Source organism: Schistocerca cancellata, chromosome 2 (assembly GCF_023864275.1).
Source record: "Schistocerca cancellata isolate TAMUIC-IGC-003103 chromosome 2, iqSchCanc2.1, whole genome shotgun sequence".
NCBI lineage: Eukaryota > Metazoa > Arthropoda > Insecta > Orthoptera > Acrididae > Schistocerca > Schistocerca cancellata.
The window spans coordinates 591,808,059-591,834,561 of record NC_064627.1 but is presented as its reverse complement, the minus strand read 5'-3'; the positions used below and the strand labels follow the sequence as shown (position 1 = coordinate 591,834,561).

General features: G+C 38.2%; 1 protein-coding gene across 1 annotated transcript in view; it reads left to right on the top strand.

Moving 5' to 3' along the window:
* The first annotated feature begins 1,857 nt into the window (after nt 1-1,857).
* LOC126162227 (E3 ubiquitin-protein ligase CBL-B-B) overlaps nt 1,858-26,503 on the top strand; it is a 178,948-nt gene continuing 154,302 nt past the window's right edge. Inside the window, exons 1-2 of the mRNA XM_049918588.1 lie at nt 1,858-2,689; nt 5,209-5,355. Coding sequence (XP_049774545.1) covers nt 2,151-2,689; nt 5,209-5,355 — 686 coding nt within the window. The 5' untranslated portion in view covers nt 1,858-2,150. The remainder of the gene's footprint in view (nt 2,690-5,208; nt 5,356-26,503) is intronic.

Genomic DNA, 26,503 nt, shown 5'->3' with positions numbered 1-26,503 from the left:
TTCACAATGATCGCACTATAATGAAACTGTTCCATTCACGTTATTTGATATCATTAATAATATTTTCATGTCAGTTGGTTGTGCTAAGAAATTCGTCGATAGAGTTGGTCACCAATAAATCCTATGACGCCTTTTAAACTTATCTTTGCCAGTACCTGGCTTTTTTATAGGTGCTGCCGAGTTTTTGTCAAAGAGTATTTCTGAATGAGGGATACCTTTCTGGACCAAAGTAAATGACTTTAAATATTTGTGAAGATTATTCTTATTTCTAGCACTATTTCCATGAACTGAGCTACTGGTTTCTATATGTGACAAATTTCATTAAAGAAAAAATATATTGGAACCAGTAGTTAGTATTCCCAGTTCCTTCAACAATCATCTGAAGATATTCTTGAGTTCACACCACAAATAATGCATACTACAATAATTCATAGTTAGAAAATGATCGCTTGGCTGGATGTGTTATGCCCAAAAATTATTCCATATGGCATTAAGAAGTGAAAGTAAGGAAGTACAGTAGCTTTTCATTTTTGTATCTTCTATGTCTGACAACATTTCCATTGCAAATAAAGGTTTGTTTAGGTGCATCAGCCGTTCTGTTGTATGCTCCTCCGAACTGAATGTATTATCTCATTGTAATCCCAAGAATGAAATGCTGTGACTCTCTTCTAACTGCTTGTCATCATATTTTAGACATATACTGGGAGGAAACATATTACGAGTTCCAAATTGCATATACTGTGTCATTTCGAAGTTTAGGGATAAGTAATTCACAAGTACCTGTTTATTAATGTTTATGAAAATTTTTCATTTTTAAAAATAATATTTGATTTGTAATTTATTGCAATATTTGTGTCATCTAAGAAAGTTAGTCAACTGGTAAAAGGAAAAGTGAGGGCCCATAGGTAAAACCTTAGGCACACCATAAGGAATTAGTTCTCATTTGGGTGATGATTGAAAGCTTAAGACAATATTCTTTCCTGTTGAACTTTTCGTTGTCTGTCAGAGCCATATGATCTGAATCATTTTACAGTATCTCCTTTTACATGCTAATATTCTAATTTACTGAAAAGACAATTGCGATTTGCACAAGCAAATGTCTTTAACAGATCACACAATATACCACTCTTCTGTAAATACTGCCGTTGTTGGTATCCAAGTATATGGAAGCATACTATACTGCACATTATGTGAAGCAATTAGGATAACACATGCAACACAAGGAACAAATATCCATTAAGGCCACCCATTTACGTATATTTGATTGTGTAGGTGTATGCACAAAGTTCTTTGTCTTCGTAAATAGTGTATACATTTCCATGTGTATTTCGGTTTGTGTATCTATATCTTTCTAACAAGAGTCTGTGGCGTGACCATAGTATAACCACCGTCTGACATATCGAAGACTTATCCTTACGACGCAAGTAACAGCTTTCTCACCACTTGGAGCGCTAGTGTCACTCCAGCTGTCAAACGAAAACAAACTTAGTAGTAGAGTGTGTCGCGACTGTATGTAGTAGACTGTGGTGTAACTCGGGTCGGGCATGTAATGCAATACTCTCATTTTTTTGCTTGTGTTAAACTGACGTTGTCTACTAAAATGCAAAATAAACTAAGAACAAATCAACTAAATATTTTACTTATCCTTTGTTGCCTTTCTCTTTTCGTTTAGCCGGAACTAAAAAAAAATGATTAAAAAGTTAGTAGCAAATACACTTTCTAGTTTATACTATGAAGTATTACCTTCCTTATAGTGGTATTCCATTTCTTTGAGTCAGGAATAAGAGTACGCGTAGGATCAATTCATATCACCCGCCACAACCAGTTTCGGTGTTGCCCTATAGATGGCAACAAATGTAGTTCATTCACAAATTGATATCGGTAGTAGAAAATGGCGTGTTTCCTCTGTCCTTGTCAGTTTAATTCAGTATTTAGCAACATATATGATTCGTCTATGAAGCTTTACGAGCAGTGCGTGGGATGAAGTGTCACATCGTTTACTGTGTGAAGAAGCGGTTTCGCTGGGTGACGGGTGGAGTGTCGTTCAGTGGAAAACCGTGGAGAGTTTGGAAGTAATATCGAAGAAGAGCTTCGTAAAGGAAGTTCGTATTAGTGCGAAAATTGTGTGGTGCGTGTGAAGAAACGTCATCATGGCGGCAAATAATAGGAATAGAACAGTACACATAACATCGATCTTCTCAAAACTTCACGGTGCGTTCTCAGATGCAGTGACACCTCCGAAGCTCGCCACCGATAAAAGGACGCTGGACAAAACATGGAAGTTAATGGATAAAGTCGTGAAGCTGTGTCAACATCAAAAAATGAACTTGAAAAACTCTCCACCATTTATTTTAGATATTCTTCCTGACACTTATCAACGCTTAAGGCTAATTTATTCGAAGTATGAAGATAAGATGATGGTTCTTCACAGCAATGAACATTTTAACGTATTTATAGTGAACTTGATGAGGAAATGCAAGCAAGCAATTAAACTTTTTAAGGAAGGCAAAGAGAAGATGTTTGACGAGAATTCTCACTATAGACGTAACCTTACGAAACTTAGTTTGGTTTTTAGTCATATGTTAAGTGAACTCAAAGCAATATTCCCTAATGGAACATTTGCTGGTGACCAATTTAGAATCACAAAAAGCGATGCAGCAGAATTCTGGAAAAATAATTTTGGTAACAGGTACAGCAGTCGTTCTTTATTAAATGTTTTCATTCTCTGTCATCCAGCCAGTTACTTTACTTCCCTTTGAATATCATTTATAATATTGTTAGCCTGTAGAGAGTTTTCAAATTTATAGGTTTTGTGTGTGTGTTATCTTTCTGGGGTTTATGTCATGCATGCTTAATAGTTGTTCCACATACTGGACTAATTAATGTCAGATTTTAAGAACTTGTTGTATAGCTGCATGTATTGCCCAACAGTTTCAATGTAGTGAAGAATACATGCCACATATGTAAACACAAGGCATTGGAAGTATGATGGATTGCAAGATCTTACAATTTTATTGTTTCCTCTCTGAAAAAATGAGTGCAGCTGCACACACACAATTTGCTGCATTTCATCCACGTCCAGCTGGTAATCGTACACCCCTACTGGTGAAAAATGCATACTTCTAAATATGCAAAAGTATAACATTTATTCAGCAGATGATGTGTATGATATTTGTGTCAGATTTAAGCTATTTACTTGGCTGCGACTTGTGCTTTTCGTATGCAAGTGCTCTACCAACAGAGCTACCCAAGCATAACTGTCAACCCATCTTCACAGCTTTACTTCAGTCAGTATCTCATGTCCTACTTTCCAAACAGGAAGTTCTGTGTAACCCACGGACTGGCACTCCAAGTTGAGTTCCCCGTGTGGGACACAGTTTAAATCTGCGAGGAAGTTTATCAACATACACACCACTGCAGAATAAAAAGTTCATTATGGAAACAGTCTCCCATGCTGTGGCTGAGCCACCTGTCTGCAGTATCCTTTCTTCCACGAAATATGTGAGGATGGGCTGTATGTTGTGCTTGGTTAGGTCATCGGGTAGAGCACTTGCTTGTGAAAGGCAAGGGCCATGGGTTCGAGTCCCGCTCTGACACACAGTTTTGTTCTGGCAGGAAATTTTCATATTGGCTCACTCTCCAGTGCAGAGTGAAAAATTAATTCTATAGTTGATACTTAGTTGCTCATGAAATATCCTAGTTGAATTTTCCATGTAGGCCTAGGTGACAACCAACTACTATTAGTTGCTCATGAAATATCCTAGTTGAATTTTCCATGTAGGCCTAGGTGACAACCAACTACTAAAGTGTGAATCATCATAGTTTAGTTCATGGATATTTCTTGGGCACTGTTCGTTAAGCCACTACCTTGTCCAGGTTGACATAACTTATATAAACAGGCAATATATTTGTACTATTTTTGAGTGAAACACAAATTTAGGTTTAGCATATTACATTGGCTGGTGAAATTAATCACATGTAATTCTTGGTATGAAATTTTATATGAGTTGTTGGAATGATGGATGATTTATTTTGACATGTTTTGAGAGAGCTGATGCCCTCACACGTGTAATAAAGATTGCATACGATGAAGAGAAAGTAATTAAAATGAGAATAATGGATTTGTGCTGAAAGCCGGCCATGTACAAGGTCTCAGTTGGTTTATTTGTAGTCAGATGATGTGAGCCATATACAACATATATGTCACTTTTGAAGCTGTATAGTCACTAAGCATCAAAACCTAATGTTTGAAAAAAAATTGTCATCCAATTCTACATACTGTGTGTTGGAACAAATGTAATCCCATACCTTGGCTAGCAAGTGCTCCAAAAATGCTGGCCGAGCTACAATACATAGTTTTGTGTATTTCAGAGTTGGAGTATGGGAGCACGGTGATGGACCACATGTGCTCCAATGCTTCTAGCATCTCATGGACTGTATTCTACTCTAAATTTGAAATGTGAACGTTAAGATTTATATAGTGGCCCACCCATGCTTTTTCATAATTCATGTATGCACCAAAATACTCATAGGTGGTTTGTTAATTAATACAGCTTTTCTGAACTGATGTTGCCGTTTCAGTTTTTATAATGAAAAGTGCATTAAATATGACATGAATGTTGACATTTGGTTATTCTACAAAGCAGTTTGTTACTGCCACCTTCATTTCTTATGCACATTAATTGGTTGTGCCAGCTCAAAAATTGCCAACTTCCAAAATAATCTAGATCTTGGGGGTTGCATTACAGAGTAATATCTGCGATACAACTAAATTTGGGGGGAGGGGGGTTGGCAAATACTATCCCTCTCTTGCTGAAAGGCGGGAGAAACCACTTGTGATGGAGTAGAATACATTGTCTGGTGGCTTATTGATGTACCATTAAGAATATAACTGGAGACTTTTTTTGAGGCAGCCTTAGATTTACCACCTTTTAACATATTATTTCTAAATGTAATACATTGCCACAGTCATTCATTGATTGTGGAGGTGTTGTTGGCAGACAATAACTTATAATGTAAAAAATTAAAATCAAATCTAATCAAATGTTGTTCAGTTTTCTCCTGACAAAAAATAGCAAATTTCACTTATCTTTAGTATTTTATGCTGTTTGGTATTTGAAACTTTATGTAAACACTATTTTCTATATTTATTGCACTTAAACATTCTAATGACATTGTCTCACAATTTTGTAATTTACATTTTTTCAGCACTCTTGTACCATGGAAAGTGTTTAGACAAGTTTTAAATGAAGTTCACCCCATCAGCTCTGGACTCGAAGCCATGGCTTTAAAGTCAACCATAGACCTAACGTGTAATGACTATATATCAAATTTTGAATTTGATGTTTTTACCAGGTAAATATAAAGATACAACTGACTATTATAAATGTAGAGTTGATGGCAATAATAATTTACTCAGGTGTCCGTTGTTTGTATTTCTTCTATGTATAGTGATTCTAACTTGTTTCTCGTGTTGATTGTGCAAACTACACACTGTATACAGCAAGTTTTGATGTGCAGATCTTCGTCACTTATACAGTTTCTCAAAATATTAGAACAGTCAAAGAGGAACATGAAAGAAAAAATGGGGAGGGGGCTGTACTGTACTAAGCAAGAAGTTAAAATTCATGTAAATTAAAAACAAATCCAATACATTTGAAAGATGGAGTATTCATAAGAAATAAGTAACAACTTCCAACACAAGTCTTTGAAGGTCCGCAGCTTGTGGTCTAGTGGCTAGCCTTTTTTGTCTCTGGATCACGAAGTCCCATGTTTGATTCCCAGCCAGGTATGGATTTTCTCTTCCTGGGGGCTGGGTATTTGTGTTGGCCTCATCATTTCATCATCATCATTTGTGACTGTGGCTGGATTGGACTATGTAAAAATTGGACTGTGAGAACATAAGGACTTTGTACGGGCACTAATGGCTGCGCATTTGAGTGCCCCACAATCTGAACATAATCACCATAAGTCTTTGAAGTTGACATCAATTAATATTTGCCTATTATCTGCAAATGATATTTGAAGAAATTTGGAAATGAAATCATTCTGATGCATAATCTATTTAGGTTTAAATATTTGTTTTACCTTATGAGTGAGTGTTGGGTTTTGTTATGTATTAGAGATTTACCACAAACTAGTTAGGAAAGTGAATGAATAATTCAACATTCTACAATACTGGAAAAGTGCAGAATAGGGACAAATGCTGTTTCTTTATGTCTTTTTCATAGCATGTCAACAGCTCCTGACATATGTGATGGGAATACAAGTGGGGAGATAAACAGCAGATTGTAACTTGCTAGTGAGAAAATGGCAAGCAGGCAACATATTGTAGCTAATTTCTAATCTCGGGAGGCAAATCAATCTATGATGTGTGAAGTTCCCAAAGCAGGTGATCTGGAACTGAAAGTGACAGCAACAGAACTGTAAAACTTTATGGCCATGTAAGTCAGTGTCTCCTGTCCGAAACTGAACAACAGCCTCAGAAAGTGCAGTGCTTTTAGTGGGAGGGAGGGGAAAAGCCTTCAGCAACCTATAGCATCTACTGCAGAAGCTAAAGTATGATTGCTGTGGTGGCTTTGTGAAACTGGCAAGTTGCCATTATACTTAGAGTGGATGTGAACATTCTGATACTGACTAAAATGGTCACTGTTCTTAATTGTGGCATAACTAGATACCATTAGCATGACAGACAAGGTACAGTACGTGTTCACTATAGTGTCATTTATAGTCCATTCAATGGAAGAAGAGCTCGGTAGTTGAAATGGGCTCGGTACGACTGTTTCGCACATCTAGCACAACCAATCATGCAATGTAATTTTGCTGTTAAATATGTCAGTGACGCAATGTTGTACCAACTCTGTAGATGACTATTCTATTCAGTCACAGAGATCCAGATCTACCATCGGACTTCGTGCTTCACAGTTAAAAGCTGGCAACAGCCAGCTGTCAAAAACTTTTCTTACACTGTATAAAGTGTAGTTTTTCCTCACTATTAACACTTACGTATCACGCTGATTTGCACTTTATTTCTTTTGGGTGAAATAGTGATAAAATCCCTGTCTGGTAAGCCAGTTTTAGGTTTTTTATATAATCCCTAAATTATGTAGGCCCTAACTCGGATACTATTATGGTTTATCTTCTTTCCTTTTGTTGTTACAACTGTCACAAAAATGTTACAAAATACAGTTAATGGTTTTGTCCAGCCAGTGACCATTGTCAGACTGTTCTGTAAATAAAAAAGTGGAGACAACAAGATCGTCTATAAAATCTGCTGTGTAACTATCTCTATAATGTTAAAAAAAAGTATTTAAACACACACATGCTGCCTGCAGTGATGTAAGGTATCTGTTGCATTGTTAGTGTAAGTGTCTAAGCAACAGTAGGTCCAAATTGAGGTAATACAGGAGGAGTGTAGTCTTTGTCTATTCAATTGTGTATACATGTGTGAAAGAAACAGGAACTTGGACAGATTTTATAGTCACATTCAGTAGAGTAACGTAAAATGTTATGCAAGCAATTTTGAAATTGGAATATTTGTAGAGAAGTGGTGGGAGGGGTGGTTTATAGGCAGGGTGGTGGTGGTGGTGGTGGTGGTGGTGGTGGTGGTCTGTGGATGATGATACACCATATTATAAAGGTAAATTATTAGAGAGGAGTAACAATTAAGTATAAAAAATAATGTAATAATGGAAGAAAATTAATTAGGTGCATATTATGTTCATTAGTAGAAATGAGCAAGAGTTGCATGCTAGCATTTAGATTGGGTTAGGTTAAGAGCACAATTTCTTCATAACATGCTGGGCTGGAAAGGACAGCACTCAGTGATCAAATACTGCAGGTAAACGCCAGGTACTAGATAGATATTTCGGAGCTAGCATAATGAGCATCTGGTGAAAAGTGGATTGCAGCAGTTGAAATAGGTATCAATGGAGAATTTTTCTACCTGTTTAGCAGTTTATCAGATTCGTTCAGTGTACAAATTTAAATGTCCATTTTCTCTAAATTCTCTGATTATCTTTACCCTTTCAGTGCAAACACGTTAACTGTTCTTGAGTAGAGCAAATGTCATGTTTCTATTTCACAAAACATGCATCAAAAACAATTTTATTACTTCAGTAGGAATATTCTCTATGTTGTGTAGTGACTTTCTACTCACCTGTGTTATAGGTTTTGTATCGCAATAAAGGCATTCTTTAAAAATGTATTTTTAACTTTATCAGATGTTCTACGTATGTATTTTATGGTGGCAAACTTTTCATTTCTATGGTTTCTTTGGTTGTGGAGTCCATGACCTTTCACGATTTTGTTATTTGTGGAGTAGACTATTTTCTAGTCATGCTCAGTATTATGGGTAATGTGACAGAATGAGTTCTTTTATTATCTGTGATTGCTCTTGTGGGAGATAAACCAACCTATGGATGCCCAAGGAGAAGTATGTATATATTCCAGATGTAGACGTATGAAACTGGAATTTTCCTTTAGATAGGGCTAGCCGTCAGTGTAGGGTCCATGAGACTGCGACTGCAGTGCCATCTGCTTCATGTAATGGCTGATGACGAACGTCAACACGCAGTAAGCCAAGTTCCATACATTGGTATCTGTTTCAAACACAGAAACATGTCAAGTTTTGTAGCTACGAACTATGACTTGTGGACAGCATTGGTTTTCTGTTATCATATGAAGAAAACTGCTGGAGAGTCGCATTGAATGCTTGTTGAAGCTTTTGGCGAACATGCTCTTGGGAAAACACAGTGTTTCAAGTGGTTCAAAAAATTCAAAAATGGTGATCTTGACATTAGAAATGATGAGTGCAGGAAACCACAGAAAAAGTTTGAAGAAACCGAATTGCAAGCCTTATTGGAGGAAGATGATACTCAAACTGAACAGGAACTCGCAGAACAATTGAATGTAATGCAAAAAGCTGTTTCTCTTCAGTTGAAAGATATGGGAAAGGCGCAGAAAGTGGGGAAAATGGGTTCCACATGAGCTGAATGAAAGCCAGCAAGCAGTTCAAAAGACCACTTGTGAGATGCTACTCGCCAGATACTAAAGAAAGTCATGTCTCCATCGATTTGTGAGTGATGATGAAAAATGGATATATTTTGAGAATCCTAAGCGTCATAAATCGTGGGTGAATCTAGGCAACCCATTGACATCCACTGCAAGACCAAATTGCTTTGGAAAGAAGACAATGTTCTGTGTTTGGTGGGATCAGAAGAGTGTCATCTGTTATCAGCTGCTATAGCTTGGTGAAACCGTTAACACTAATCGTTACGAGCAGTAAATGATCGATTTAAATTGAACATTACCTGCGAAACAGCTGGAATATAGAAGAAGGCAACGCAGTCATATTGCTCCATGATAACATTCCATCATACACAGCAAAATGGTTCAGGGAAACAATTGAGGCGTTCAGTTGAAAATACTAGGGCATGCGGCCTATTCTCCAGACTTGGCTCCATCCGATTATCATCTATTTACATCACTGGGACACACTCCCACTGAACAACACTTCATGAACAACACTTCAATTCGTATGAAAATGGCTTTTTGACTGGCTTGCTTCAAAAGAAGAACTGCTTTTCTTTGGAGTGGCATTCATTACTAGCAGTTTTTGTTGCACATAGTAAAATTAAGAAAATTTATTTGTTTGTGTCTCAGTTTCTGTTCTTAGATAAACTTTAGGATGCAAGTTACTCATTTTCTTAACTTATTCTCCAAACTGTGATTTGTTGCCTGTAAAAAAGACTTATGGTATCTCTCAGGTTTTCTCAGGTGCTCTACTGAGTTATTGTTTCCATTTTAAGCATAGTGTTTCAGTAAGTGATCACAGTGTCTTCTGTAGATGTTGCGAGTTTTGCTGTTCTGTGTTGGCATTGCCAGGATTTCATGCTGCAAGAACACACAACAGCAAAACTTGCAGCATGTGAAGAAGACATCTGGGTCAGTCATTGATATATTGTGCATAAAATGGAAACAATAACCCAGCAGAACAGCCAGATGTACACTACTGACAATGGACTCATTTACATATATATGAAAATGTTCTGAAAGTACTTGACTCCATAACACACTAATAAAACAGCACAAAACTTTTCATATTTTGGACCGGCAGAAAAAAGTAAAGTTTTCCGCCATGAAATAAACAGGGCAGGCCAAAATTCACTACCTATTGTAGCCTAATTGAATACAAAGCAAAAAATTCCAATTCTGAAGTAATTGGACTCTCTATTGACCTGCAGGTTTACTTAAAACATTCTTTCTTGAGTTATTTTCCATCTTTGTTGATACATTTTGTCAGATGACTGGAGATGCTTAAGCATACTTGTTTATGCTGTTGCTTATTAGAATCAATGGCTTCAGAAGCATTGTAAATAGCTTTTTTCAAGTGGTTTTGTAGCATACACTTCAACATAACCCCAAGATAAGAAATGCATTGGTATAAAGTTAGGAGGTCTGGGTGGCATTCCTGTTGCCACTTGCCATCCAATAACTTTCCCATCAATTACATCAATGTAGTTTCACACAGCTGTTGCGTAATGCAGTGGGGTTCCTTTCATGGTCAAAGTAAAGTTAGTTCTAATCATCGTAGGTTATTTGTAGTCCCAGAATGGCTTACATTGTCAACATTTCCAGATAGTTCTCTCCAGTTACTGTTTCAGCAAGAATACCTTCACAATTTCAATGGGTTGTAACAGGCACTGACTTTTGGTCCACCCTGTATAGGTAGTGCACCTGATAAAATTGAACAAGTTTTGGAAGAGTAATATGAAAGTTGTCTTTAGAGTGGCAAATAACATTGAAACACAAATGCAGCATAAATTATTGGAGAGGGGGGCAATTACAAACACTTGGGATTGTAAGAAAATTACGCCACAATTGAGATAGGAAATATTTTGGCCAAACACGCAAAAAGTTATGCATATTAGAGAACACCCATACTCAACCAATAAAACTGCTTCAGATACACATTTTGTTAAATGAGAGATTCATTGAGGAGCTACCTGCTGGAGAAGTAGTGGCTCCGGTCACTGAACTTGACAACAGCTGGTAGAGTAGTGTACACATATGCTCTCCCATATCCGCATCCAGTGAGGGGAAATGGAAGTTTCTGTTTTGAGAAGAAAGGAATGTGATAAACTGGTAACGGACCAGAATAATTCTTCACTGAAGCATACTTCAACAGCTAGAAACAATTTCTCATTTTGATATTCACTGCACCAGCTTCATGACATCCCAATAGTGCCTGGTGTTTAGGTAGGCCTACAATATTAAGCCACTCTGTGCTGTCCTTTCCAGTCCCGCCTGCTGTGAGAAAATTGTGTTCTTAACAGTTACACCTTATGACAGAAATGCAGCACTACATAGGTGCCAGCATGCACCACATATTAATTTCGGCTAAAAATATATGAAACTATTTCCTAAAAAGTTTAAACTAAATGCCGAGGTGGTTCCTTCATCAAGGCCATGGCCAACCACTCATCCTGTTCTCATAAAAGTGTGCTTATATATTGTGTGTGTGTGTGTGTGTGTGTGTGTGTGTGTGTGTGTGTGTGTGTGTGTGTGTGACATGTACATATTTCAGTTCCTATATTTTCACAATTTGAGTTTAGAAAAGGCTTGCTTGTGAGATTTTCACAGTTTTTCTGAAAGATATAGCTAGAGTGTACCCCAGTTATGGCAGAATATAATTGCTGCAGTGTGTGTAAACAAAACATGGAATTGTCAATGTGGTAGATCTGTATGGTGAGTAAGGTAATTTAAATTACTGTCTGGGTCTTTATACATGAACAACTGGATAGTCCATCTACATCTACATCGATACTCTGCAAATCACATTTAAGTGCCTGGCATAGGGTTCATCGAACCACCTTCACAATTCTCTATTATTCCAATCTTGTTGTATAGCACGCGAAAAGAATGAACACCTATATCTTTCCGTATGAGCTCTAATTTCCCTTATTTTATCGTGGTGATCATTCCTCCCTATGTAGGTCGGTGCCAACAAAATATTTTCGTATTTGGAGGATAAAGTTGGTGATTGGAATTTTGTGAGAAGATTCTGTCGCAGTGAAAAATGCCTTTCTTTCAACGATTTCCAGCCCAAATCCTATATCATTTGTGTGACACTCTCTCCCATATTTCGCGATAATACAAAACATGCTGCCTTTCTTTGAACATTTTCGATGTACTCTGTCAATCCTGTCTGGTAAGGATCCCACACTGCTCAGCAGTATTCTAAAAGAGGATGGACAAGCATAGTGTAGGCAGTCTCCTTAGTAGATCTGTTACATTTTCTAAGTGCTCTGCCAATAAAACGCAGTCTTTGGTTAGCCTTCCCACACAACATTTTCTATTTGTTCCTTCCAATTTAAGTTGTTCGTAATTGTAATACCTAGGTATTTAGTTGAATTTACGGCTTTCAGATTAGACTGATTTATCGTGTTACCGAAGTTTACCGAGTTCCTTTTAGCACTCGTGGATGACCTCACACTTTTCATTATTCAGGCTCATCTGCCACGTTTTGCACCATTCAGATATTTTTTATAAATCATCTTGCAGTTTGTTTTGATCTTCTGATGACTTTATTAGTTGATAAACGACAGCGTCATCTGCAAACAACCTAAGACGGCTGCTCAGATTGTCTCCCAAATCATTTATATAGATAAGGAACAGCAAAGGGCCCATAACGCTACCTTGGGGAACGCCAGAAATCACTTCCGTTTTACTCGATGACTTTCCGTCAATTACTATGAAGTGTGACCTCTCTGACAGGAAATCACAAATCCAGTCACATAACTGAGACGATATTCCATAAGCACACAATTTCAATATGAGCCGCTTGTGTGGTACAGTGTCAAAAGCCTTCCAGAAATCCAGAAATACGGAATTGATCTGAAATCCCTTGTCAGTAGCACTCAACACTTCATGTGAATAAAGAGCTAGTTGTGTTTCACAGGAACGATGTTTTCTAAACCCATGTTGACTGTGTGTCAATAGCCAGTTTTCTTCAAGGTAATTCATGATGTTCGAACACAATGTTGTTGTTGTGGTCTTCAGTCCTGAGACTGGTTTGATGCAGCTCTCCATGCTACCATATCCTGTGCAAGCTTCTTTATCTCCCAGTATTTACTGCAACCTACATCCTTCTGAATCTGCTTAGTGTATTCATCTCTTGGTCTCCCTCTACGATTTTTACCCTCCACGCTGCCCTCCAATGCTAAATTTGTGATACCTTGATGCCTCAGAACATGTCCTACTAACCAGTCACTTCTTTTTGTCAAGTTGTGCCACAAACTTCTCTTCTCCCCAATTCTATTCAATACTTCATCATTAGTTATGTGATCTACCCACCTTATCTTCAGCGTTCTTCTGTAGCACTACATTTCGAAAGCTTCTATTCTCTTCTTGTCCAAACTACACTGCTGGCCACCGTAAATGCAACACCCTGAAGGAAGCATCCGAATCAAGTGAAATTTACACCATGAGTTTGCAGCGATGAGATATGCAACTGATTAGAATTTCAGCGCAGACGCACATCACGCATGCCTGTGGTGCCACCTCATAGCGCCATTTAAGGCTTGGCGATTTCGACGAGTGTACGTTCGGCACGTGTGTTTACCTTGTGGTTGTTTCACAAGACGATCAGTTATGCCTCGTAGACAACAGCGAACATCTTTTGATCAAGTATCCGAGTTCGACAGAGGAAGGATAGTGGCTTACCGAGATTGTGGATTATCATACAGAGAAATCGCTAGTCGTGTTGGACGAAACCAAACAACTGTAATGCGGATATGTGACCGTTGGATGCAGTAGGGTACGACGGACCGACGTGGTCGATCGCATTCACCTCGGTGCTGATAGGCAAATTGTGCGCATGGCAGTGACGGATCGCTCAGTGACATCCCGAACCATAGCACAGCACATTGCGTCTGTAACGCATCATCCAGTGTCTGCGCGTACCATTCAACGCCGTTTACAACAGAGTGGTCTTTCCGCAAGACGTCCATTGCTTCGTCTACCATTGACGCAGAACCACAGACGTCTCCGTCGCCAATGGTGTGATGACAGACGGATGTGGACGGCAGAATGGAATGACGTTGTCTTTACTGACGAGGCACGCTTCTGTCTGCAGCACCACAATGGTCGGATTCGAGTGTGGAGACACCATGGAGAGAGGATGCTGGACAACTGCATTATGCACCGCCACACTGGTCTTGCACCGGGTATTATGGTATGGGGCGGTATTGGATATTACTCTTGTACGCCTCTAGTACGCATTGCCGGTACTTTAAATAGCCGGCGCTACATATCCGAGGTGCTGGAGCCAGTTGTCCTTCCTTACCTTCAGGGCTCGGCCACAGCGATATTTCAACAGGGTAATGCGCGACCACACGTGGCACGCATTGTCCATAGGTTCTTCGTCAATAACCAGATTGAATTGCTTCCCTGGCCGGCTTGCTCTCCGGATCTTTTGCTGATAGAAAACATATGGTCCATGGTTGCTCAACGAGTGACCCAGATTACATCCCCAGCTGCCACATCAGATGATCTTTGGCAACATGTGGAAGCTGCTTGGCCTGCTGTACCCCAGGAACACATCCAACGTCTCTTTGACTCAATGCCGAGACGTGTGGCAGCGGTGATCTCCAACAATGGCGGCTACTCTGGCTACTGATTCTGGCAGGAACCACATGTCACAGACGTCTGTAAACGTAATCATTTGATACTTGGTCAACATGTTATCTACAAAATAAATTTTGTTGTGCTACCTCTTGTCTTTCTTGGTGTTGCATTTACGGTGGCCAGCAGTGTATTTATCGTCCATGTTTCACATCCATACATGGCTACACTCCACACAAATACTTTCAGAAACGACTTCCTGACACTTAAATCTATACTCGATGTTAACAAATTTTTCTTCTTCAGAAACACTTTCCTTGCCATTGCCAGTCTACATTTTATATCTTCTCTACTTTGACCATCATCAGTTATTTCTCTCCCCAAATAGCAAAACTCCTTAACTACTTTAAGTGCCTCATTCCCTAATCTAATACCCTCAAAATCACCCGACTTAAATTGACTACATTCCATTTTCCTCATTTTGCTTTTGTTGATGTTCATCTTATATCCTCCTTTCAAGACACTGTCCATTCTGTTCAACTGCTCTTCCAGGTCCCTTGCTGTCTCTGACAGAATTACAATGTCATCAGCGAACCTCAAAGTTTTTATTTCTTCTCCATGGATTTTAATACCTACTGCGATGTTTTCTTTTGTTTCCTTTATTGCTTGCTCAATATAGAGATTGAATAACATCGGGGATAGGCTACAACCCTGTCTCACTCCCTTCCCAACCACTGCTTCACTTTCATTCCCCTCGACTCTTATAACTGCCGTCTGCTTTGTGTACAAATTGTAAATAGCCTTTCGCTCCCTATATTTTACACCTGCCACCTTTAGAATTTGAAAGAGAGTATTCCAGTCAACATTGCCAAAAGCTTTCTCTAAGTCTACAAATGCTAGAAACATAGGTTTGCTTTTCCTTAATCTTTCTTCTAAGATAAGTCGTAGGGTCAGTATTGCCTCACAATGTATGTTCTAAAATCCTGGTACGTATCAACTTTAACAATAAGGGCCTGTAATTTAGTGGATTACTCGTACTACCTTTCTTGAATATTGGTGTGACCTGTGCAACTTTCCAGTCTTTGGATACGGATCTTTCATTGAGCGAATGGTTGTATATGATTGTTAAGTATGGAGCTAATGCATCAGCATACTCCGAAAGGAACCGAATTGGTATATATTCTGGACGAGAAGACTTGCTTTTATTAAGTGATTTTAAGTTGCTTCACTACTCCGAGGATATTTACTTCTTCGTTACTCATGTTGGCAGCTGTTCTTGATTAGAATTCTGGAATATTTACTGTGTCTTCTTTTGTGAAGGTATTTCGGAAGACTGTGTTTAGTAACTCTGCTTTGGCAGCACTGTTTTCAGTAGTATCTCCATTGCTATCGTGCAGAGAGGCATTGATTGTTTCTTGCCGCTAAGATCCTTAACATACAACTGGAATCTCTTTGGATTTTCTGCCAGGTTTTGAGACAACGTTTCGTTGTGGAAACTGTTATAGGCATCTCGCGTTGAAGTCCGTGCTAAATTTCGAGCTTCTGTTAAAGATCACCAATCTTGGGGATTTTACGTCTGTTTAAATTTGGCATGTTTGTTTAATTGTTTCTGCAACAGTGTTCTAACCCGTTTTGTGTACCAAGGAGGATCAGCTCCTTTGCTTGTTAATTTATTTGGTATAAATCTCTCAATTGCTGCCAATACTATTTCTTCGAATTTAAGCTGCATCTGGTCTACACTTATATGCGGAAGTCTGTTTATGATATGTATGTTATTTGTTATGTTCATCATTTTTCAGTGTTTTTGTCAACACTGTAAACAAAATTGATATCTGGCACCATGACAGCCATGAACAAATAATCTGGGAAATTATCTGTTTTTGAGGTCTAATACAGTTCATATTGTGCTTTGGTATAAAACCACTAATAAACCATGTCTTGTTGAGTTGTAAAACCCTTTTCCCATCAAACGCGGGCTTCCATATGAGCAATTTGTATTACAGTAAACCACCATTGCCTGTCTGTTCAGGGCACATTTGATTATTTCAGGTGCAGTTTCTTCTGTTGTTTGAACCTAGTCTTGATCACCACTTAATGACTCTATAACTACTTGTAGAAAATGTTTTTAAACTAGAATGAAGAACACAGTTTTAAACTGCCAGGAAGTTTCAGTTTTTAAACTTTCATTTCCCTTGAAACTTTTGAGTTTGATTTCAGTAACTGATTTTATTTTTTTCTGCCCAAGAAGTGGTAGTGTTTGTGTTCCTTGGATCATTGTGAAGGCTACTACAGGCACCTGCTTAATATTTCAGATAATCATAATGAGTCATTTTCTCTCTCATTATCACTGATACTATACTGATCTTGGTTGCACAGAATATCATAAAAAAAAGGGTCATCAGGCAAGTCTGTAAGCATATTTCCGGCAGTTGCACAAATTTTATCATGCTTACAGCTTTTTTAGCGGCACATTTTTAGAAAGGTAGTGACATTAAAGCAGAAGTGCAAACAATAGCTGTATCTCATTTGACTATTGAAGATAAACTCTAGATGAAGTGTTGTCATTAGTATTCCCAAGGGACAGGAAGTTTAATGGTCAGTAGCAAAAGTTGTTTGGCTTCTCCTACAATTCACTCAAGGTGCATCAACTATGATCTGTTGTACTGAAATTCCAAGCTTTGGATTTACCACAGTTGCACTTAAGATGTATAGCAGATTGCTTGACCAACTGTAAAATTTAGTAACATCTGTGAGCACATTACAAATAAACACAGTTCTGTGCAAATAGTGACTTAAGTTGAAATCAAAGTATTTCATAAATTTTCTTTGTGTGAGATATTGTGCCATAGTATGAAAACTATCAACATTTCAACTACCGTTGGAGGCAGTCTTCTTCAGTGTAATTACTTTTGCCTCCAGAGGGAACAGAGGCGTTGTCATGAGGCAACCTGCACTATATCTGGAATATTTCTCAGCTTGTTATTGCACAGAAATGAGAGATTTCTCAGTAGTAACATATTTGTTTTTGTCTATTGATTACTCTCTGCACTTGAGCTCCTTAAATGGTGTAGAAGTATATCCATCAAGGTGGTGGTCACTGTTGCACAATTATCAAATGGGTGTTCATTGTCAAGAGTGTTAATGCATGGAGAATGAGAAGCGAACGTGACCTGAGGATTATTTTTCCTTATAATGGAAGGGGTTGGTGTAAGAAAGGGCTAACCCTTGAGAGCAGAGTTTTGAATTATTGAGTGTTATATGTTTGGTTAAACCGCAAATCACAGTGACCTTATTTGTAACTTTTTCTCTGAATTGTTCCACTGTGTTTTGGTTATCTAATCTGTCATATGAGGAAAAGTATTGTGTATTGTTAAGCCCTACAAAATTGTTTACTTACAACATTGTCCCTACTATTGTGGGTTGTCACTGTATTTACCAAAAAGTATCTCGAAAAGTTATGAGAGCAAATACATAATTTCTACAATCTTACATCAGTGACTATTGTAGATTAGGGAAGCTAAATGTAAGAAAGAAAGATAACTACCATAATAATATTCACAAAGTGACACTGCTATGTTTTCTATAGGGACTGAATTAATATGCCAAGGGCCGATTACACCAGTGTCGATTAAAAAGCTGGATAACTGAGGGTCCCGTGATCATGGTTAAAGCTTAATCATAATTGAATTGTCTGTACTGCACCAGTGTTAAATGCTGGTTAGCAGAACACATTCAGCCAACCAGGAATTTGACCGCAGTTAACTCCATGTGATACAAAGGAAAGCACCCATTATACATGCAAAAATAATCACTCACTGTCTGTGATACGTTAGTACATTTTTCAGTTTATCGTCATGTGGGTATTGATACTGTCCCATGCAGAGCAAGAAAAGGAGGCATAGTTTCTTAAAATTTGAAACCGATATCGTTTTAGAGCTTATCAACTGTAATGCGAAACTTTTAGAAAAATGGGTGGATGTAGTGGTAAGAAGATTCAGGACTTGTCAATGTCTGGAACAGAAACTAATGCTGTAAATGATGTGACATACATACTGTTGTTGTGGTCTCCAGTCCTGAGACTGGTTTGATGCAGCTCTCCATGCTACTCTATCCTGTGCAAGCTTCTTCATCTCTCAGTACCTACTGCAACCTACATCCTTCTGAATCTGCTTAGGGTATTCATCTCTTGGTCTCCCTCTTATGATTTTTACCCTCCACGCTGCCCTCCAATGCTAAATTTGTGATCCCTTGATGCCTCAGAACATGTCCTACTAACTGGTCCCTTCTTTTTGTCAAGTTGTGCCACAAACTCCTCTTCTCCCCAATTCTATTCAATACTTCATCATTAGTTATGTGATCTACCCATCTTATCTTCAGCGTTCTTCTGTAGCACCACATTTCGAAAGCTTCTATTCTCTTCTTGTCCAAACTATTTATCGTCCATGTTTCACTTCCATACATGGCTACGCTCCATACAAATACTTTAAGAAACGACTTCCTGACATTTAAATCTATACTCGATGTTAACAAATGTTTCTTCTTGAGAAACGCTTTCCTTGCCATTGCCAGTCTACATTTTATATCTTCTCTACTTTGACCATCATCAGTTATTTTGCTCCCCAAATAGCAAAACTCCTTAACTACTTTAAGTGCCTCATTGCCTAATGTAATTCCCTCAGCATCACCCGACTTAATTCGACTACATTCCATTATCCTCGTTTTGCTTTTGTTGATGTTCATCTTATATCCTCCTTTCAAAATGCTGTCCATTCCGTTCAACTGCTCTTCCAAGTCCTTTGCTGTCTCTGACAGAATTACAATGTCATCGGCGAACCTCAAAGTTTTTATTTCTTCTCCATGGATTTTAATTCCTACTCCGAATTTTTCTTTTGTTTCCGTTACTGCTTGCTCAATATACAGATTGAATAACATCGGGGAGAGGCTACCACCCTGTCTCACTCCCTTCCCAACCACTGCTTCCCTTTCTATATCCATAATCCTGATGTTGCATTGACTACCATTACTTTGAAGTAACGTAGTTCATCACATAATTTCTTGATCGAAATTTGTTTCGTAATTTAATTTGAATGGAAGAGGAGATTTCTTTGAAGCTGCTCATCACCGTTAAATAAGATATTTACCAATAATATGCAAACGTGAGGCAGTTGATAAAACCATGAGATAGGTATATAATATTTTACCTGATGTTACATAATAACAAAAATTTCTAGTGTGTAACTTGTTTACATTCTGACATAGACTGACAGTCGTGTTAAGATTTCTGGTCACTGGAATAATGTTACAGCCTTTGCACCGAGAATTACAGTGAATATATCATTTGTAATGACCAACACTTTTTATTGCATGTAATACGTCTATTAAATTAAGAAGAAAGTCCCAGGATCTTTTAGAAAACAAAATATGGGGGAAAAAGATGAAAGTAGGTGGATGTGAACATATTAGCTTTCTCTTTGTAGCTCACAACAATATCAGTTAGGCTTCAGCTTTGACAGTGCAGCTGAGTCTGTGAATCAGTACACACTGTCTAAAGACCGTAGGTACAAGCGTTATAATTTGGTATTTGACTGACAAATTGTATTAAAATGATGCACTTCTGATAGTTCTTCATTGTACTGTAGCATAAGGCGCACTGTGGAGGATTGGTATAACTTTGTGAAAAATCCTGTAGCTGGTTCTTGTAACGTAGTGGGGATGAATAGAGTGAAAAATCACCTGCTCAATCACAGTCTGCACGCTTATGGAGGAGGCAAGTGCGTGAACACAATCCAGCATTCTACCTGCCCTTGCTCTTCAACCCCAAAAGTTCCCCTCCCCTTCCCTCACCCTGATAATATCACCGTTGGTGTAGCTGCACTTAAAAATGTTACAGAAATTTGATATTTCTTAACCCACTTCATTAAAAGATTAACATTAATTTTGTAGCATTAAGACAATGTTTTTAATAATCTGAGAATTTTTCATGCCTTGCAGTGCGGAAACTTTATTGGGCCTAGAGAAAAAATGAATAGGAAGTTTTTTGTTGGAAAGTAGAATAGCACACAATGCTTCACTCACATAGACTGTATCGTGAACACAGATTTTTGTTTGTGTTTCTTTAATCGAGTTTTTATGTTGGTCACAAATTACAACACATTCTAAACTTTTCACACTAATTAAGGCCACAGAAGGATGGTCTTCTCCTAATATACTTCTGACCAGAAAGTTATTCTGCTAGTTTGAATCCAAGGTTTTGGCTAAACGTGCCTTTTGCATTCTTGTGATAATATTTCAGTAGAGTTACATTCACCAACACACATTTCTTTATATCTAACTGAGAAATGAGATATCAATTTTCATTGCTTTAAATGTTTTTTAATGTAATGAAATATATTTTTTTTAAATTTTCATCTCCTATTTCATCTCCGTAGGAACTGAATTATCAAAACCAGTGCAGCACGTCAATTTTTATTTCTAACGTAGATCCCCCCAAAAAAATTTTCACAGATGTAGCTTTGAAAATACTTTATTAATGAAATAATTTCATAAAAATTTTCATCCCCAATTTAACTCCCTTAGTGGGTTGAATTTCCAAAAACACTGAAACGTTTTTTTTACTGAGAAGTCAAATACTGGTTTTCATTGATGTAGATTTGAAAATGCTTTAGTAGTTCTTTAATAATTATTTTTTGAAAAAGCTATCACCCACAGTTTTATCTCCTTAGAGGTTAAATTTCTGAATCTGCTGAAACACTTTGTGTTATTTCCGACTGAGAAACCAAACAGTTATTTTTGTAGTACTAGCTAAAAAATTGCCTCAATAGGGACATGTTTTCAAAAAGCCTTTCATTCCATATTTTACCTCTGTAGGAGTGAAATTTCAAATTATCCCTCCGTAAATAAAGCCTACAATATAAGATCTACACCCTCTCTAAATTTCAAGCTAACATCCTTAGTAGGTTGGGCTATGCGATGATGAGTCAATGAATGGGTCTGGCCCTATTTCACCCCTTAGGTATTGGATTTCCATAAACAGTGGAACACGTATTTTTTCATTTCTAACCGAGAAACCAAACACAAATTTTCAAAGATTTTGCCTTAAAAATTTTTCAGTATGAAATATTTTCACAAAACATTCCAAATCCCAATTTCAACCCCTTAGGCGTTGAATTTCGAAAAACAGTGAAATACTTTTTTTGTTTTGTTTCTAACAGAGAAGTAAAATACAAATTTTCATAGATTTAGCCTAAAAAATGCTTGCATATTGAAGTATTTCCATAAAACATTTTATGCCCTTTAGCGCCGCTCCCTTAGGGGTTGAATTTCCGGGAACACTGAAACATAGATTTTTTTTTTTTAATTTGTAAGCTAGATGTCAAATACCAATTTTCATAGATGTAGCTTTAAAAATACTTTAATATTTCGTTAATAATAATAATAATCATTATTATTATTATTTATATGTTCATAATAATAATTTATATTTAAAAAACTTGTACCCACTTTTTCACCCCCACAGGGATTAATAAAAATGCTGAAATGTGTATTTCTTTATTTCCAATCAAGAAACCGAATACCAGTTTTTTTGGGGGCTACCTTCAAAACTGCCTTAATAGCGATTAATTTTCACCTATTTCACCCCTTTATAGGTGCAATTTTGAAAAATCCTTTCTTAAACAAAACCTACCATATATGACGAAAATCTCCTCCAGATGTCAAGTCTCTATCCTTAGTGTTTTAGTGTGGATGATGATGATATGATGATGATGATGATGATGATGATGATGATGATGAGTCAATCACTTGAGACATTGTGAGTGTGTGTGCATGCACACGCGCTCACATGCACGCACGCACGCACGCACACACACACACACACACACACACACACACACACACACACACCTCTTTACGAAAACCATAAAAAAATAACCTTTAAATGCTTAAAGTCTCCAGCCCCAATGCTCCCCATAGACAGGATTTTTAGTATATTCCTCATGGCCCTCCCTTCTACCATTGTACAAAAATTTGTGACTACATGAATTAATTTTCCTTCTTTGACTGGACTAAGTACACTTATCATAGAAAACAAATGGACCAAAATCTCTTACTTGTGGTACAGCATTTGACCATGTTGTCTGTAATTATATTTTGCTGGAAGTCACAGAGTGGTACAAACTCTGCAGTAACCACAACTGCAAAACAGAGGAAAGGCATATTTTTGTAATTTCAGTGAACACGGCCGTGCACAGAATGAACATACATTTCTGGTGTGCTCACATTTTGTTGTTGTTGTGGTCTTCAGTCCTGAGACTGGTTTGATGCAGCTCTCCATGCTACTCTATCCTGTGCAAGCTTCTTCATCTCCCAGTACCTACTGCAACCTACATCCTTCTGAATCTGCTTAGTGTATTGATCTCTTGGTCTCCCTCTACGATTTTTACCCTCCACGCTGCCCTCCAATGCTAAATTTGTGATCCCTCGATGCCTCAGAACATGTCCCACCAACCGATCCCTTCTTCTAGTCAAGTTGTGCCACAAACTTCTCTTCTCCCCAATCCTATTCAATACCTCCTCATTAGTTACGTGATCTACCCACCTTATCTTCAGCATTCTTCTGTAGCACCACATTTCGAAAGCTTCTATTCTCTTCTTGTCCAAACTAGTTATCGTCCATGTCTCACTTCCATACATGGCTACATTCCATACAAATACTTTCAGAAACGACTTCCTGACACCTAAATCTATATTCAATGTTAACAAATTTCTCTTCTTGAGAAACGCTTTCCTTGCCATTGCCAGTCTACATTTTATATCCTCTCTACTTCGACCATCATCGGTTATTTTACTCCCTAAATAGCAAAACTCCTTTACTACTTTAAGTGTCTCATTTCCTAATCTAATTCCCTCAGCATCACCCGACTTAATTTGACTACATTCCATTATCCTCGTTTTGCTTTTGTTGATGTTCATCTTATATCCTCCTTTCAAGACACTGTCCATTCCGTTCAACTGCTATTCCAAGTCCTTTGCTGTCTCTGACAGAATTACAATGTCATCGGCGAACCTCAAAGTTTTTACTTCTTCTCCATGAATTTTAATACCTACTCCGAATTTTTCTTTTGTTTCCTTTACTGCTTGCTCAATATACAGATTGAATAACATTGGGGAGAGGCTACAACCCTGTCTCACTCCTTTCCCAATCACTGCTTCCCTTTCATGCCCCTTGACTCTTATAACTGCCATCTGGTTTCTGTACAAATTGTAAATAGCCTTTCGCTCCCTGTATTTTACCCCTGCCACCTTCAGAATTTGAAAGAGAGTATTCCAGTCAACATTGTCAAAAGCTTTCTCTAAGTCTACAAATGCTAGAAACGTAGGTTTGCCTTTTCTTAATCTTTCTTCCAAGGTATGTCGTAAGGTCAATATTGCCTCACGTGTACCAACATTTCTACGGAATCCAAACTGATCTTCCCCGAGGTCGGCTTCTACCAGTTTTTCCATTCGTCTGTAAAGAATTCGCGTTAGTATTTTGCAGCTGTGACTTATTAAATTGATAGTTCGGTAACTTTCACATCTGTCAACACCTGCTTTCTTTGGGATTGGAATTATTATATTCTTCTTAAAGTCTGAGGGTATTTCGCCTGTCTCATACATCGTGCTCACCAGATGGTAGAGTTTTGTCATGACTGGCTCTCCTGAGGCCATCAGTAGTTCTAATGGAATGTTGTCTACTCCCGGGGCCTTGTTTTGACTCAGGTCTTTCAGTGCTCTGTCAAACTCTTCACGCAGTATCTTATCTCCCATTTCATCTTCATCTACATCCTCTTCCATTTCCATAATATTGTCCTCAAGTACATCGCCCTTGTATAAACCCTCTATATACTCCTTCCACCTTTCTGTTTTCCCTTCTTTGCTTAGAACTGGGTTGCCATCTGAGCTCTTGATGTTCATACAAGTGGTTCTCTTCTCTCCAAAGGTCTCTTTAATTTTCCTGTAGGCAGTATCTATCTTACCCCTAGTGAGACAAGCCTCTACATCCTTACATTTGTCCTCTAGCCATGCCTGCTTAGCCATTTTGCACTTCCTGTCGATTTCATTTTTGAGACGTTTGTATTCCTTTTTGCCTGCTTCATTTACTGCATTTTTATATTTTCTCCTTTCATCAATTACATTCAATATTTCTTCTGTTACCCAAGGGTTTCTATTAGCCCGCGTCTTTTTACCAACTTGTTCCTCTGCTGCCTTCACCACTTCATCCCTCAGAGCTACCCATTCTTCTTCTACTGTATTTCTTTCCCCCATTCCTGTCAATTGTTCCCTAATGCTCTCCCTGAAACTCTCTACAACCTCTGGTTCTTTCAGTTTATCCAGGTCCCATCTCCTTAAATTCCCACCTTTTTGCAGTTTCTTCAGCTTCAATCTGCAGTTCATAACCAATAGATTGTGGTCAGAATCTACATCTGCCCCAGGAAATGTCTTACAATTTAAAACCTGGTTCCTAAATCTCTGTCTTACCATTATATAATCTATCTGAAACCTGTCAGTATCTCCAGGCTTCTTCCATGTATACAGCCTCCTTTCATTATTCTTGAACCAAGTGTTAGCTATGATTAAGTTATGCTCTGTGCAAAATTCTACAAGGCGGCTTCCTCTTTCATTCCTTCCCCCCAATCCATATTCACCTACTATGTTTCCTTCTCTCCCTTTTCCTACTGACGAATTCCAGTCACCCATCACTATTAAATTTTCGTCTCCGTTCACTACCTGAATAATTTCTTTTATCTCGTCATACATTTCATCTATTTCTTCATCATCTGCAGAGCTAGTTGGCATATAAACTTGTACTACTGTAGTAGGCATGGGCTTTGTGTCTATCTTGGCCACAATAATGCGTTCACTGTGCTGTTTGTAGTAGCTAACCCGCACTCCTATTTTTTTATTCATTATTAAACCTACTCCTGCATTACCCCTATTTGATTTTGTATTTATAACCCTGTAATCACCTGACCAAAAGTCTTGTTCCTCTTGCCAGTGAACTTAACTAATTCCCACTATATCTAACTTTAACCTATCCATCTCCCTTTTTAAATTTTCTAACCTACCTGCCCGATTAAGTGATCTGACATTCCACGCTCCGATCCGTAGAATGCCAGTTTTCTTTCTCCTGATAACGACGTCCTCTTGAGTAGTCCCCGCCCAGAGATCCGAATGGGGGACTATTTTACCTCCGGAATATTTTACCCAAGAGGATGCCATCATCATTTAATCATACAGTAGAGCTGCATGTCCTCGGGAAAAATTACGGCTGTAGTTTCCCCTTGCTTTCAGCCGTTCGCAGTACCAGCACAGCAAGGCCGTTTTGGTTAATGTTACAAGGCCAGATCAGTCAATCATCCAGACTGTTGCCCCTGCAACTACTGAAAAGGCTGCTGCCCCTCTTCAGGAACCACATGTTTGTCTGGCCTCTCAACAGATACCCCTCCGTTGTGGTTGCACCTACGGTACGGCCATCTGTATCGCTGAGGCACGCAAGCCTCCCCACCAACGGCAAGGTCCATGGTTCATGGGGGGGTGCTCACATTATTAATACAAAAAAACTGAAAACAGGCACTCAGTATAACAAACTCACTGTTGTCAACACTCCCGATCTTATTTTATTGCGATTGTGTTTGAAATAATTGACAGAGCTTTTCTATCCTGTATGAATTTGTCTCTAGTTAAGGGTTTTGTAAACAGATCTGCCAACTGTCCATCATAAAAAAACATAGTAGACGTGACTCACTGTCCTCAACATGTTCTGGTACATAACAATATTTAATGTCTATGTGTTCAGTATATTTGTGCAAGCGAATAGCACTTTGATTAAGGACACAAAGTC